This window comes from Somniosus microcephalus, chromosome 3, assembly GCF_052327205.1.
Source record: "Somniosus microcephalus isolate GS21.2 chromosome 3, FLI_Smic_1.0, whole genome shotgun sequence".
Taxonomy (NCBI): Eukaryota; Metazoa; Chordata; class Chondrichthyes; order Squaliformes; family Somniosidae; genus Somniosus; species Somniosus microcephalus.
In genome coordinates, this window is record NC_140989.1 from 231,935,544 (window position 1) to 231,949,195 (window position 13,652).

Below are 13,652 nucleotides of genomic sequence, written 5' to 3' on the forward strand. Positions count from 1 at the left end.
ACACACACACAGCCACCCCTTGATGTTCCGGCCTTGTTTCTTCTTTTCTCCCCCCACCTAAAATACAAAGTCTTTGGGAGAGTGCCCCAAATAACACCCACCTGTAGATATTTCTCCCTCCTTCCGAACAGTTGGTGTTGGTTGATAGTGGTTTCTCTCCCCTCTCTCCTTCTCCTGAAGTGGAGGCCAATTTGGGGAGGCAGTAATGGAAAAGGCCTCTCCCCTGGTTGGTGTTGTTGCTGGCCTCCCTTCTCCTTCTCCTCCTCTGTCCTCTCCCTCCAGGCACCTCAGTTGCTATGATGATGGTGGAGGTGGAGGTGGTGGTTGTGGTCCAGCGTTCTCCTCTGCCTGGTCAGGGGACCACCACTTTAGTCCACTCTCCAAGTCTGGCTGCTCCCTCTGCTTCTGCTTGCAGCTGCACAGCCAGCAATGCTGTGGATGCTGAACAGAGGGTAACTTAAGACTGAAGTACAGAAGCCTGCTATGGCTTTATATACAGGGGTGGTCACTGCCGGTACTGCAGTATAGAATCAGTTCTTCTCTTAAAGGTACATACACAACAATTCCTCCCCTTTTAGATAAGCAGTACATAACATTCATTTAACAACTAAATAATAACTAATTACAATTACAATTTTCTCTGTACTATATACATCAACTGAAATAATCATTTATAAGTTCAGTCTTTGAGGAGGCTTCCTGATCCTGACTGGATAGCGCCTTTCTCGAGTATCCTGTTCTTGCGGCGGAGTTGATTCTGGCTCATTGTCATTGGTTGGTTTGTCAGCTTCCAATACCACTGCTTCTGAGGTAGACGCAATCTCTACTTCGGGTTGATTACCAGGTGCACCTGCTCGTGGTATGGGTTTGGCTTGTTCCTGTGACTCTAGAATCTGGTCAGCATGGCATCTCACGATGCTCTCTCCAACGTCCACTCTGTACATTAGTGGTCCCTGCTGTGTGCATATCGTTCCTGGCTGCCATTTTTCTGTTCGGTAGTCGCGGGCCAAGACTGGTTGCCCTATCTTGAAGCTCCTGGTTGGCTTCTCATTTATGAGCTGGAATTGCTTATCCTCAACATCTCGTCTTATATTTGGTTTGAGCAAATCCAGGCGACATCTTAGCCTTCGGTTGAAGAACATTATGGCTGGAGCTTGGTTGGTGACTGCATGTGTCGCATTCCGGTAAGCAAACAAGAAATTATCCACCTTGTGTTGTAGTGGTATGTCGTCGTTATACATTGCCTTTATTGCCTTTTCAAAGGTCTGAACAAACCTCTCAGCCAATCCATTTGTGGCTGGATGATACGGGGCAGATGTGTAATGTTTCACCCCATTATTCCTCAGAAACCTCCGGAAATCCTCGGACACAAAACTATGGCCCATTGTCGGAGCAAATCTGTTCTGGCAAGCTATTCCTGGTGAAAATGGTCCGTAGGACTGCAATAGTTTTCTCCGTGGTGGTGGAGGACATTTTGATGACCTCTGGCCATTTCGAATGGGTGCCCACAGCGATTAGGAACATTGAGTCCATAAATGGACCAGCAAAATCAATGTGTACCCGTTGCCATGGAGATGAGGGCCACTCCCATGGATGTAGCGGGGCCTGTGGTGGAGCGTTTTGGACCTTCTGGTATCCTGTGCATCTCTTGGTCATATCCTCGATTACTTTATCGATTCCCGGCCACCACACAAATGCCCTGGCTAGGCTCTTCCTTTTTACCCCTCCCAGATGACCCTCATGAAGCTCATTGAGCACTCTATCTCTCAACTTGGGTGGAATTACCACTCGGGATCCACACATCAAGGTCCCCCGGCACACTGACAGCTGTTCTCTCCTTGGCGAGAATGCTGGCAACAGTGAGTCGCCATGTGCTGGCCATCCCTTCACCGTCAAATCATAGACCCGAGAGAGTGTCGGGTCATTTTGGGTTTCCTTCTGTATACTTGAGTTTGTAATAGGTAGACATTCGACTATGGTCGCATGGAATATCTCAACAGGGTCCACTGCAGGTGCTTCCTCTACCATAGGCAACAGTAGGCGCGACAGCCCATCAGCGTTTCCATGCTGTTTCGTACCCTTGTACTCTATGTCATACTGATGTGCCCCTAGAAAAAGTGACCATCTTTGCAGCCGTTGCGCCATCATCACCGGAACGCCCTTCTTTGGGTTAAAAATGGAGACCAGGGGCTGATGATCAGTCAGTAGGGTAAATTTCTGCCCGTGCAGATAGTGATTGAACTTCTTCACCCTCCACACCAGGCTGAGGGCCTCCCTGTCAATCTGGGCGTAGTTACGCTCGACTGAGGTTAACGAGCGCGACGCAAAGGCTATTAGCCTCTCTGAACCGTCATGGAATTTGTGCGACAGCACTGCTCCGATGCCGTAGGGAGACGTATCACATGCTAACCGAATCGGTAGTGTTGGATTGTAGTGGGCCAATACTTCTTTTGAAGTGATTAGGCATTTACATTTCTGAAAGGCACGCTTACACTCATCACTCCATTTCCATGTTACTCCAGTTTGCAGCAGGGCGTTCAGTGGGTGCAGAATTGTAGATAAACTCGGCAAGAACTTATGGTAGTAGTTCACCAACCCGAGGAACGACCTCAGTTGCGACACATTTTCCGGTGCTGGAGCCTTGACTACAGCCTCAATCTTCTCCGGCGACTTATGCAACCCTCCCTCATCAATCATGTGGCCACAATACGAGATTTGTCTCCTGAAGAACTCGCATTTGGGGCGGTTGGCTCGTAGCTCATATTCCTGTAATCTAGTGAGCACCTGCTCCACGTTGGCAAGGTGTTCACTGTCATTTTTGCCCGTAACCAAGATGTCGTCCAAATAACACTGGGTCCCCGGGATCCCTTGCAGGACTTGTTCCATCGTCCTCTGCCAAATAGCCGGGGCTGATGCTACCCCGAATACCAGTCGATTGTACTGGTAAAGGCCTTTGTGAGTGTTTATCGTGAGGTATTTCCTAGATGCTTCTTCCACCTCCATTTGTAGATACGCTTGGGCCAGATCAATCTTTGTAAAGCGTTTCCCTCCAGATAGTGAGGCGAAAATGTCTTCCATCTGTGGAAGTGGATATTGTACTGTGTGCAGGGCTGGGTTCACAGTTACCTTGAAGTCCCCACAGATGCGAACCTTCTTCGGCTCCCCAGGCGTGCTGCTCAATGATTTCTTCATTACAGGAATGATGGGTGTGGCCCACTCGCTCCAGTCCACCTTGGACAGCACACCCGAACGCTCCAGACTCTCCAGCTCTGCTTCAACGGCTGGGCGGATTGCGTAAGGTACCGGTCTGGCCTTAAAAAATTTTGGGTTTGCGTTATTTTCGATTTTTATCATTGCCGTTACTCCTTTTAGAGTCCCAAGTCCTTGTTGGAACACCTCTTTCGCGTCAGTTAGAATTTTTGACAGTCGTCCAGGTGTGACGTCATCATCCTTTTTGTCAGTCACAGTTAGCGCCTGAATGGAATGCCAATCCAATTGTATTTTTCGGATCCATTCACGTCCCAATAATGGTGGTCCTCCATCTCGTAGTATATATAGATACAGTTTCTGTGTTTCCTTGCTGTTGTATTCAACTGGCACCCTTATTTTTCCTCTGGGGTAGACTTTTTGCCCAGTGTATGTCTTCAATACAATGGATGTGTCCTTCAAGGGTATGTGTGAGAATTGCCGCTCATAGTCTCGTCGATTCATGACAGTTAGGGCTGATCCTGTGTCCAATTCCATCTTTACTGGGGACCCTGCTATCATGAGGGTGACCCAAATGGTTCGGTGATCCTCCTTTGCGATCATGTTGTGTAACTTTAGACAACTTAGTCTCCTGCTCCCGGAGTCCTTATCACTCTCCTGATCTTCCGAACTACTGTCTGTCAATTTCTTTACTTTCTTGTACTTTTCCTCAGTAGTTCTTGTAGTGTTGGTTTTCTTTCCCTACCTGCAGACTCTTGCTATGTGTCCCATTTTCCCACATTGCCTGCATACTTTGTCCTTAAACCAGCAGTCCTTCTGATCATGGGTTGTTCTGCCGCAGCGATAGCACTTTTCTGCTCCATATGCCATTTCGTTAGCGCTGTATTCTTGTGGTTTCTGTTGTATTTCCGCAGCTCCCCGTGCTGCTGCTTCGTAGGATACTGCCTGTTCTAGCGTCAGGTCCTTTTCCGAAAGTAGTCGTTTCTGGGTTCCTTCACTCTGGAGCCCGCAGACAAACTTACCCCGTAAGGTGTCTGCCAGTCCTGCTCCGAACTGGCAGTGCTTCGATAACTTGCGTAGTTCCGTAAGATAGTCAGCATTGCTCTCATCTTTGTGCTGGTTTCTTTTATGGAACTTGAATCTTTCTGCTATCAGCAGCGGTGTAGGGTTTAGGTGTTCCTGTAAGATATTAACAATCTCTTCAAAACTTTTCTCCATTGGTTTAGCTGGGGTAATTAAATTCCGCAATAGGCCGTACGTTCTCGCGTCAAATTTAATAATACCGACGTCTTCTTTCCATCGGCCACCTCATTTGCCTTGCAGTACACTTCAATTCTTTCCACATACGTGGTCCAGTCTTCTACCTCATTGTTGAAAGCAGTGATACTGCCACTTTTCGGCATCTTGGGTGATTTAAAATGGCGCCTCCCGCGCTTTTTCTTCTTCACCAATGGATTAAAATGGCGCCTCCCACGCTTTTCCTTCTTCCCCAATGGAATAAAATGCGCCTCCCGCGTTTTTCCTTCTTCCCCTTGCTGCAACGCTGCTCCTAGCGTTCTGCAGGGTAATGGCGGCGACCCGCGGCTTCGGTGCGTCTCACTTTTCCTTCCCCTTGTTTTATTTTCGCTATGCTGCCCGGTTCTTGAGCACCGACCGCGCCCTGTGCGCTCCACCCTCTCTCTCTTTTCCTCCCGACGACGCTGCACGGCCCCTTTGCAGAGCCGCTCGATTGAGCTCGAGCCCGCCGCAGTCCGGAAGGGTCAGCACACTACCTGCTACCAGCACGATTTGCTGGAACACCTTGACTGGGGAGCCAAGCCCAGCTCTCCACAGCCTCTCCTGCAACTCTCCGAACTCCGATGGATCCTTGGGCAGTTGCCCGCGGTCGACGCCCGTTGCTCTGACTTCGACCTCCAAGAAGCTTCTTCTCAGGGAAAGATCCCCGTGAGGTGATGCAGTACTGCAGGTGAGTTCGAACCTGCTCGTCGTCACTGTAGTGTCCGCGCCTTAATAATACACGGACTGCAGGAGAACAATAAAACAGGTATTTACTGAGGGTAACTTAAGACTGAAGTACAGAAGCCTGCTATGGCTTTATATACAGGGGTGGTCACTGCCGGTACTGCAGTATAGAATCAGTTCTTCTCTTAAAGGTACATACACAACAGTTTCCTTGCAGATCTCCTTCAGCTCATGGGATCTATATCGCACAAGATCCAGTCCTGTTGCAGCTTTGCTTAATTAGTCCTTAAATACAAACATAAGACTTGGATAGAGAACTGGTTGGCAGACAGGAAGCAAAGAGTTGGAATAAACGGGTCTTTTTCTGAGTGGCAGGCAGTGACTAGTGGGGTACCGCAGGGATCAGTCCTAGGACCCCAGCTATTCACAATATATATTAATGATCTAGACAAGGGAACTAGATGTAATATCTCCAAGTTTGCAGATGACACAAAGCTGGGTGGGCGTGTGTGCTGTGAGGAGGATGCCGAGAAACTCCAGTATGATTTGGACAGGTTGGGTGATTGGGCAGAGGCATGGCAGATGCAGTATAATGTGGATAAATACGAGGTTATCCACTTTGGTGGCAAAAACAGGAAGGCAGATTATTATCTGAACGGCAATAGATTGGGAGAAGGGGAAGTGCAAAGAGACCTGGGTGTCCTTGTGCACCAGTCGCTGAAGGTAAGCATGCAGGTGCAGCAGGTGGTTAAGAAGGCAAATGGTAGGTTGGCCTTCGTAGCGAGAGGGTTCGAGTACAGGAACAAGGATGTCTTGCTGAAGTTGTACAGGGCCTTGGTGAGACCACATCTTGAGTATTGTGTGCAGTTTTGGTCGCCTTATCTGAGGAAGGATGTTCTTGCCATGGAGGGAGTGCAGCGAAGATTCACCAGACTGATACCTGGGATGGCAGGAATGACATATGAGGAGAGATTGGGTCGATTGGGCTTATACTCGCTGGAGTTTAGAAGAATGAGAGGGGATCTCATTGAAACTTATAAAATTCTAACAGGACTAGACAGACTAGATGCAGGAAGGATGTTCCCGATGGCCGGGGAGTCCAGAACCAGGGGTCACAGTCTAAGGATAAGGGGTAAGCCATTTGGGACAGAAATGAGGAGGAATTTCTTCACCCAGAGAGTGGTGAACCTGTGGAATTCTCTACCACAGAAGACAGTTGAGGACAATTCATTAAATATATTCAAGAAGGAGTTAGATATATTTCTTAAGGCTAAAGGGATCAAGGGATATGGGGAGAAAGCAGGGACAGGGTACTGAATTTGGATGATCAGCCATGATTTCATTGAATGGCGGAGCAGGCTCGAGGGGCTGAATGGCCTACTCCTGCTCCTATCTTCTATGTTTCTACAATATAAACACTCTCCACCAAGTCAGAGCAATGTAATCTCCTGGGAGAGGCAAAAAGTCACAAAGATCCCAGTTTCTGGGGTGGGGTGGGGGGGGGAAATGGTAAAGTTCCTCTCTGACCCCCCCTTAGGCGACTGAAATTAGTCCAGGTGATCATCTCATACAGGATGTAAGTATCCTGTCACATAAATCAGGTCCAGGGTGATCTCCTCTCCAGCCAGAAACCACTCCAGCTCAAAAAAACAGCATTTACCACACAAGGCGGAAATCTGTTCACAGGTCCACTATACTCTGGGAAAAGTACAACTGCCTAACAGTTAACCCAGCTCAGTCCTTACTTAACCTATAAGTATGACACCCTAGTCCTCTCTAACCTATCCAGTTGAAATGGTTAGCCAGCTTTCAGTTTTGCAGTCACGTACACCAATAGCAGTAGTATTGGAGTGATTTTCATCTGCCGACTGCCCCTGAATATTAGTGTGGTAGGCAGATGAAAAGGTTGTTTTTAAATCTCTTGCCCATTGGCCACCCGACTCTATTGTTCAGTGTGCCTTGAAATGGGCACCCAGCGCTCCTCCCGCCTATGAAAAATGATAAAGGAGTACGAGAGGTACAATTGGATCGGCCAGCTGGATCGCAGTGATCCTGTCTATTACAACAACACTTCTTACTAATAGAGACCTCTGAGTACTGGGCAGTGGATAATGAACAGGTGGGAGAAAGGGAAACGAGGGACTACTACTTATAGTGAGAATAGGACAAGGGGACATAAATGCAAACCAGTGAATGGTAAATTTAGGACTGATGTCTGGAAATTTTACACAAAGAGAGGGAGAAATATGTGGACTAGACTTCCAGGAAGAAGAATATTGGAGCTAACAACCTTGGAATCTCATAAGAAACAATGAATGCTGAAATGTAGGGACTTTACAATATTGCTGGGTGGATGAACTAACAGGGGCTGAATGACCTTCCTTTTTCACAGCGACCTTGTGATCTGCAGCAGAGGGGCTAAGGGGACATGGCAGTGGTGGAAATGTTGGCCTTCGCCTTCTGGATGGCTTATTTTTAATCGAGGCTGGTATGGAGAGCATTAAATAAACCTAGCCTCAAGGTGATAAAGTTATGGATCAGGGTTTGTGTTAAGTATGTGTATTGTATTGAACAATTAACACAAAGACTTAAACGTATAACTCAAACAGGTCTTTACTGGTTGGAGGTAGGGACTATACATAGGTCTTTACTTCATGCCCACAGGCGGGAACTGAGGGGAATCAGTACCCACAGTACTATTTATACCCCTATGGCCAGGAGTGGTACTGCGTATCACTACGCCCAACAAGTAGTGCAGTCCTGTCCATAGGTTCAAAGTAGCACACATATTACATACACAACATTCCTCCCTTCCTAGCTTTACAGTCATCTCCCCATTTAACATAACGTAATAACATATATACATATATAACTTCATGTCAAAACAGATCACAGATTCAGTCTCTGCGGAAAACAGTTCACAGATTCAATCTCTGTGGTGTAGTCGGTTCACGTTGCTGGAGTGACTCATTCAATAGTCCTTCCATGGATTTAACAGTTTGAACTTCCGAACTGAATTGGCTCCGTTCGGAGGGACCACGTGTGTGATCTGGTAGAGGTGATAATGGTTCAGATGGGTCATCTTCTGTTTTTACTTTTCCTTTTCTGCTTCTTGGAGACTCTCTGGGCTCCATTGTCAGCTGCCACAGCTGCCAGCTGCATGCGCAGTTCCTCCTTCTCTTCCTCCTGTTTCCGTCGTAGAGCCAGCTTCTCCCGATGTTCCGTAGACTTTTGGTGCTCCTCCATGATTTCTGCACTTTGGGAGTCGAAGTTACAAGCTGGGCAGGACAGGACATCGTAATATTCGGTGTCGTCCTGAGCTAGACCAGTGAGAGGGTCGTCTATTTCCTCCATACCCAGCTGGACGTTAGCCAGCTCTTGTTCCAAATCCAGACATCTTTCCTGAAGAGACTTCTTCATGTGTACCTCTGCATCCAGCTTTTTCTGGGCTTTCAGCAAGTCGTTTACTAGTGACCTCATTTGTGATTTTAATACTTCAACTTCCTTTGGAGATTGATTGATCGGACTATGCAATCCCTCTACCGGAGCAGCTGTTTCAGCGGTCTGTTGTTCTACGTTGACGTGAGTCAGCGTACTTTTGGCATCCAATGGCTGCTCTGTTGCAGTCATCTCAGTCTGTGTTGCCACCTCAGCTCTTCCAATAACCTTTGAGAGCTCCGAACCCCTTTCGTTTGAATATTGAAGTTCATGTTCAAGTTTTTCCCATTTCAGAGTCCTGTCCTTCAGCATATGCAGGAGTTGGCTGACCGTTAACTCCTCTGACATCAGACGTTTTGTGTGCTCCTGCTCCATTTTCTCCATCAGCTGCTTCTGTTGTCTTTCCAGATTCTCCAACTCTATATCAAAGAACTCTTTCGTTGCATTCAACTCTTGCTCAAAACGGCGAAGCATTTGTTCTAATTGCTGTTGTAGTTTGAAATGGAGTTGAGTTCGAGCCCGGTGTCCCTCAGAAATGGGCACATCAGTAGACTTGCCAGACTCAGAATCCACAGTTAAACTATGTTGTTGTTGCTCAGTGGAATTCTGTGCTGAAACTTTGTCTTTTGCACCTGAGTTGGGCTTACCATCATCCGTTCCAGAGTCTGGGCCGACTATCTTCACCGAGTTCTCACTCGTTATTGTTTGTAGGAAATGCCAGTCCATATTCATTTTCCTAATCCACTCCCGTCCTAGTAGTGGAGGACCTCCTTCAGATATCACATATAAGTCCATTATTTGACTGTCTTCGCCCTTGTGGACCACTGCAACCTCTATTTTCCCGATGGGGTACACTCTTTGCCCCGTGTATGTTTTCAATCTAATCCCCGTATCCTGTAGGGGAATATGTTGGAATAACTTCCCGTAATCTTTCTTATTTATGACCGTCAATGCCGATCCAGTGTCCAATTCCAGTTTTACTTGGACTCCTTCTATCTGAAGAGTGACCCAAATTGTCTGGAGGTCTGCACCCTTACCAGCGTTGAGTACTCTTAAGCTAGCCAGTTCATTACAGCTAGCGTCTGAATCGGACTCCTGTTCGGCCACCTTGTGTACCTTTGCGTATTTTCCTTGCGGTGACTTCTTGTTGCTGGTCTTCTTCGCTGACCTGCATACTCTAGCTATATGTCCAAGCCTACCACAAGCTCTACATTCTTGGTTTTTAAACCAACACTGGTTCTGATCATGCGTTGTCTTTCCACAACGATAACATTTGCCAGAACTCACACCCAATTTGTGTGCACTGAGCTCCGGTGACCGTAGCTGCATTACTGCCGTGCCTCTCGCTGCGGCTTCGTGTGCTGCTGCCATAGTGACCGCCTTCTCAAGCGTCAGCTCATTCTCCTCGAGCAGTCGCTTTTGTGTATCCTGTTTAAATAAACCACACACAAATTTGTCTCGTAGTGCATCTGTCAATCCCGTTCCAAACTGGCAATATTTCGCTAATTTACGCAATTCCAGCAAATATTCAGCATTGCTTTCATGCTGTAGCTGCCTTCTGTCGTAAAATTTAAATCGTTCCGCTAGCATCAGCGGCGTGGGGTTTAGATGATCTTTCAGGACAGTAACAATCCCATCGAACGTCTTATCCGCCGGTTCATCTGGTGATAACAGGTGTTTCAATTGCCCGTATGTCTTCGCACCCATTAAATTTAATAATGTTAGTGCTTTATCAGCCTCACGAATTTTATTGGCCTTACAATAATTTTTAACTCGTTCAACATATATGGCCCAATCTTCGATGTCACTATCAAAGTTGCTAATATTCCCGTGTTTAGGCATTGTAGTACTTTATCAGATTTGCAATTTCTCAGATTTTTTTTTTTACTGTTATCCAAGATGGCGGCTTCCCGCTCTTGCCGTCGTCCTCCGCCCACAAAATGGCGGTTTTCCCGCTTCTGCCTTCTTCCCCAGCGGTTTTCCCGCGAAAAATGGCGGCTTTCCCGCGCTTCTCGCTCTCCCCGCCCACTTCAATGGCGGTTTTCCCGCGCTTCTCGTCGCTGACTTTCAGCCCGACTGCGGCTCTTATCTCCTGTGCGATCGCTGGTGCGCCGCCCGCCCGAAACGGTTCTCAGCCCTTATCACCGGTGCGATCGCTGGCCCGCTAAGCGCCTCCTGCTTGAAGCTGCTCCCGGCCTCTGGCTCACCCGCTCGGCGGCTCTTGCTCGCTCCCTCCCGGGCTCTGGCTTACCCGCTCGCGCCCTCAGTGTCTGCCGACGCTGCGCCTTCCAGCCCGAGTGCGGCCCTTATCAGGGATTTCGATCGATTGCCCTTCTACCTCCGACTTCCCCCAGCCCTGTCTTTGCAGCCAACGCTGCTTGGCTTACCCACCACCGAGGTTGAAAAAGCTGCAGGATGTCTTCTGTCCTCCCGTTTTCAGTCGTTGATGGAGGCTTCAGGGTCCTAATGCCTGTCGCTTCCAGTCGCTGGAAGCTGTCAGGATTTCTGCTGCCCTTCAGTTTTCAGTGGGGTGTTGAGGATTGGAACCTCTCTTCAACGTCCTGTCTTTGGACGAAGCCGCTGTGGAATAACTGCCGCAGGGTTCGAACCGACTCGTCGCCAGTGTTAAGTATGTGTATTGTATTGAACAATTAACACAAAGACTTAAACGTATAACTCAAACAGGTCTTTACTGGTTGGAGGTAGGGACTATACATAGGTCTTTACTTCATGCCCACAGGCGGGAACTGAGGGGAATCAGTACCCACAGTACTATTTATACCCCTATGGCCAGGAGTGGTACTGCGTATCACTACGCCCAACAAGTAGTGCAGTCCTGTCCATAGGTTCAAAGTAGCACACATATTACATACACAACAGTTTGGACTACACAGAGGGAGAGGTAGGGGCGGAGATGGATGATGTTTCTCAGGTGAAACATATTGAATGTGAAGGAACAATGGGGCAAAGTTTCACAGCTCGTGGCTTGTAGTGGATCGCTTCGGTATTGCTGACATTTATTTGGAAGTAGTTTTGGCTCATCAAGGTCTGAACATTTTAAGAAAAACTTCAAATGCTGGCTTTACTCCACCAACCTAGGCTAAATCCTTTGTAAGCTGGAAGTACCTGTACCTTCAGGAGAGTTAGAAGTGGAGTTCCAAAATTATATTGCCCATTCCCATCACCAGACATGTCTCGCAATTGAGTTGAGTTCTATGATTCATCACAACACTTTCACTGCTATGAATAAGAACTATTTTGAGTCATTTGGCTCTCCACAAGCCTTGTTTCCATTTATCTTGTTGCCAAGCCGACTCATTGAGAACATGTTGTTTTGTCGAGACATGGATATTTCCCCATTTTTAGGCTGGGACAGTGTTCTAGGACAGGTAGATCTTGCTCGGAGCACTGCATTCGAGAATAGATTACACTTTTCAAGCCAGTGCTCTCATTTTGTGGAATCATTTGTCCTCAGCTCACCAAAAGACAAAGAGCTACAGCACGACTGCTCAGCAAAAAGAGTTGATGCATCTGTCGCACATTGGCAGCAGCCTCCAGCATTATAATGCAAATGAGATGGTGCTGCTCTCCTGATGGTGCAGAGAGGTGTGCATGCTGCTAGGAACATAGAGTTGACGATGCTGGCCATGAGAAGGCTGAGTGCTCATCTTGGTCAGCAGTCCAATTTCCATATTAATGACCTGGGCAGACCATCTCCATGTAGTGGGGAAGGTCCGGCGGCCAGAAGTGAAGGCCGCAATCTTCTACTTTGAAACTACGGGCTGGAATTTGCTGAAGCAGGACATCTCGCAGCATGCCCGGTTAGTTAGACTTTCTCCTGCACCCTTCAGCTCAAAAATGTTTTGCCCTGTAAGTTGCTGGAAATGCAAACTGATAACGATGGCAACACTTAGCAATAAGATTTAAGGATTGAGAAATAAACAGAGGAATGACTGAGGAGGGTGAATTAGAGCGAAATCTGGCACAAAAAGAGAAATAAAGAGGGAAAGTTAGATTTGGATTCAGAGAGAGAAAAAAAGACAGAAAGGAAAAGTAAGAAAGAAAATGTGACATTTTAAAAATCCCCTACAATAATTCACTACCTGAAGGAATGAGACTCCACAGTTTAATTTGTTTACTTTCTGGACCAGAGAGTTTGATTGGCAGTCGCTAACAGTTATCACGTCGTTAAAAGAGTACTTACGCTGTTAATTGCTAGCCTTAACTTTCTGTGGCGAGTTTAATGGGCAATTAATGTGCAAATGCTGCAACTTCGTGAAACTCACGGGGAGGTTAAGGGTGAGATGCCATTTTCGTGAAGCTAACGGCGGAGTGGTGCAAATTGACCAGCAACTTGTATCAACTGGCAATTCATGGGGTATCTCTTCCTCACCACAAGTTGCTGGTCCATTTGCACATGTATAACGTCCTGCATTGTTCACACGCCGTTATTGTTTCAGCCAATTCCGGCTCTACATTTGCATGTGTACTGTTATAAACAAGCAGATTCCACAGCACTGTCAACGAACCGGCCAACACTTATGAAACCCACATTCTATTTAAAGTAGGTTTGTAGCAAAATAAATTCTTGACAGACTTTCCTTCCATATATTTGTCAGCTTCCACTGCAGTTCAAAAGGTGACCTGCCCTACCTCATGGCTGATCGGCTGTTCTTTATCTTTAAACCGTCTGCATCGAGTTCATGCTCTTTCCACTTGCTCCCTCACAGGTGATTCCTTTTGCTGCTGACTGTGATGAACAGGATGAATGTACTTGTCGGGACCCCAACGCTGAGGAGAACCTTCAGAAAGAAAGCGAGCTCAGATTTCACTAACACGGAAGAGAAATAAACACCGCATAATCCAGCCAGGAGCATTCTGGCCTCGGACCAGCAGTAACGCCACAAACACACATTATTTTGTTATATTCAAGCAAAACGGGGGAACGAAGGGCAATCATTTTTTTTTGTCAATGAACTTATGAAGATCAGTGTCAGGGAATACAGTATGTGGTCTTAACAATGGGCATGAATGATAATTCAGCA

General features: G+C 47.2%; 1 protein-coding gene across 1 annotated transcript in view; it reads left to right on the forward strand.

Annotated features, from left to right (window-relative positions):
• The window catches only part of pappa2 (pappalysin 2), a 514,150-nt gene extending 500,708 nt beyond the window's left edge, over window positions 1–13,442 (forward strand). Inside the window, exon 23 of the mRNA XM_085977999.1 lies at window positions 13,338–13,442. Within this exon, the coding sequence (XP_085834125.1) occupies window positions 13,338–13,442 (105 nt within the window). The remainder of the gene's footprint in view (window positions 1–13,337) is intronic.
• Window positions 13,443–13,652: the final 210 nt, after the last annotated feature.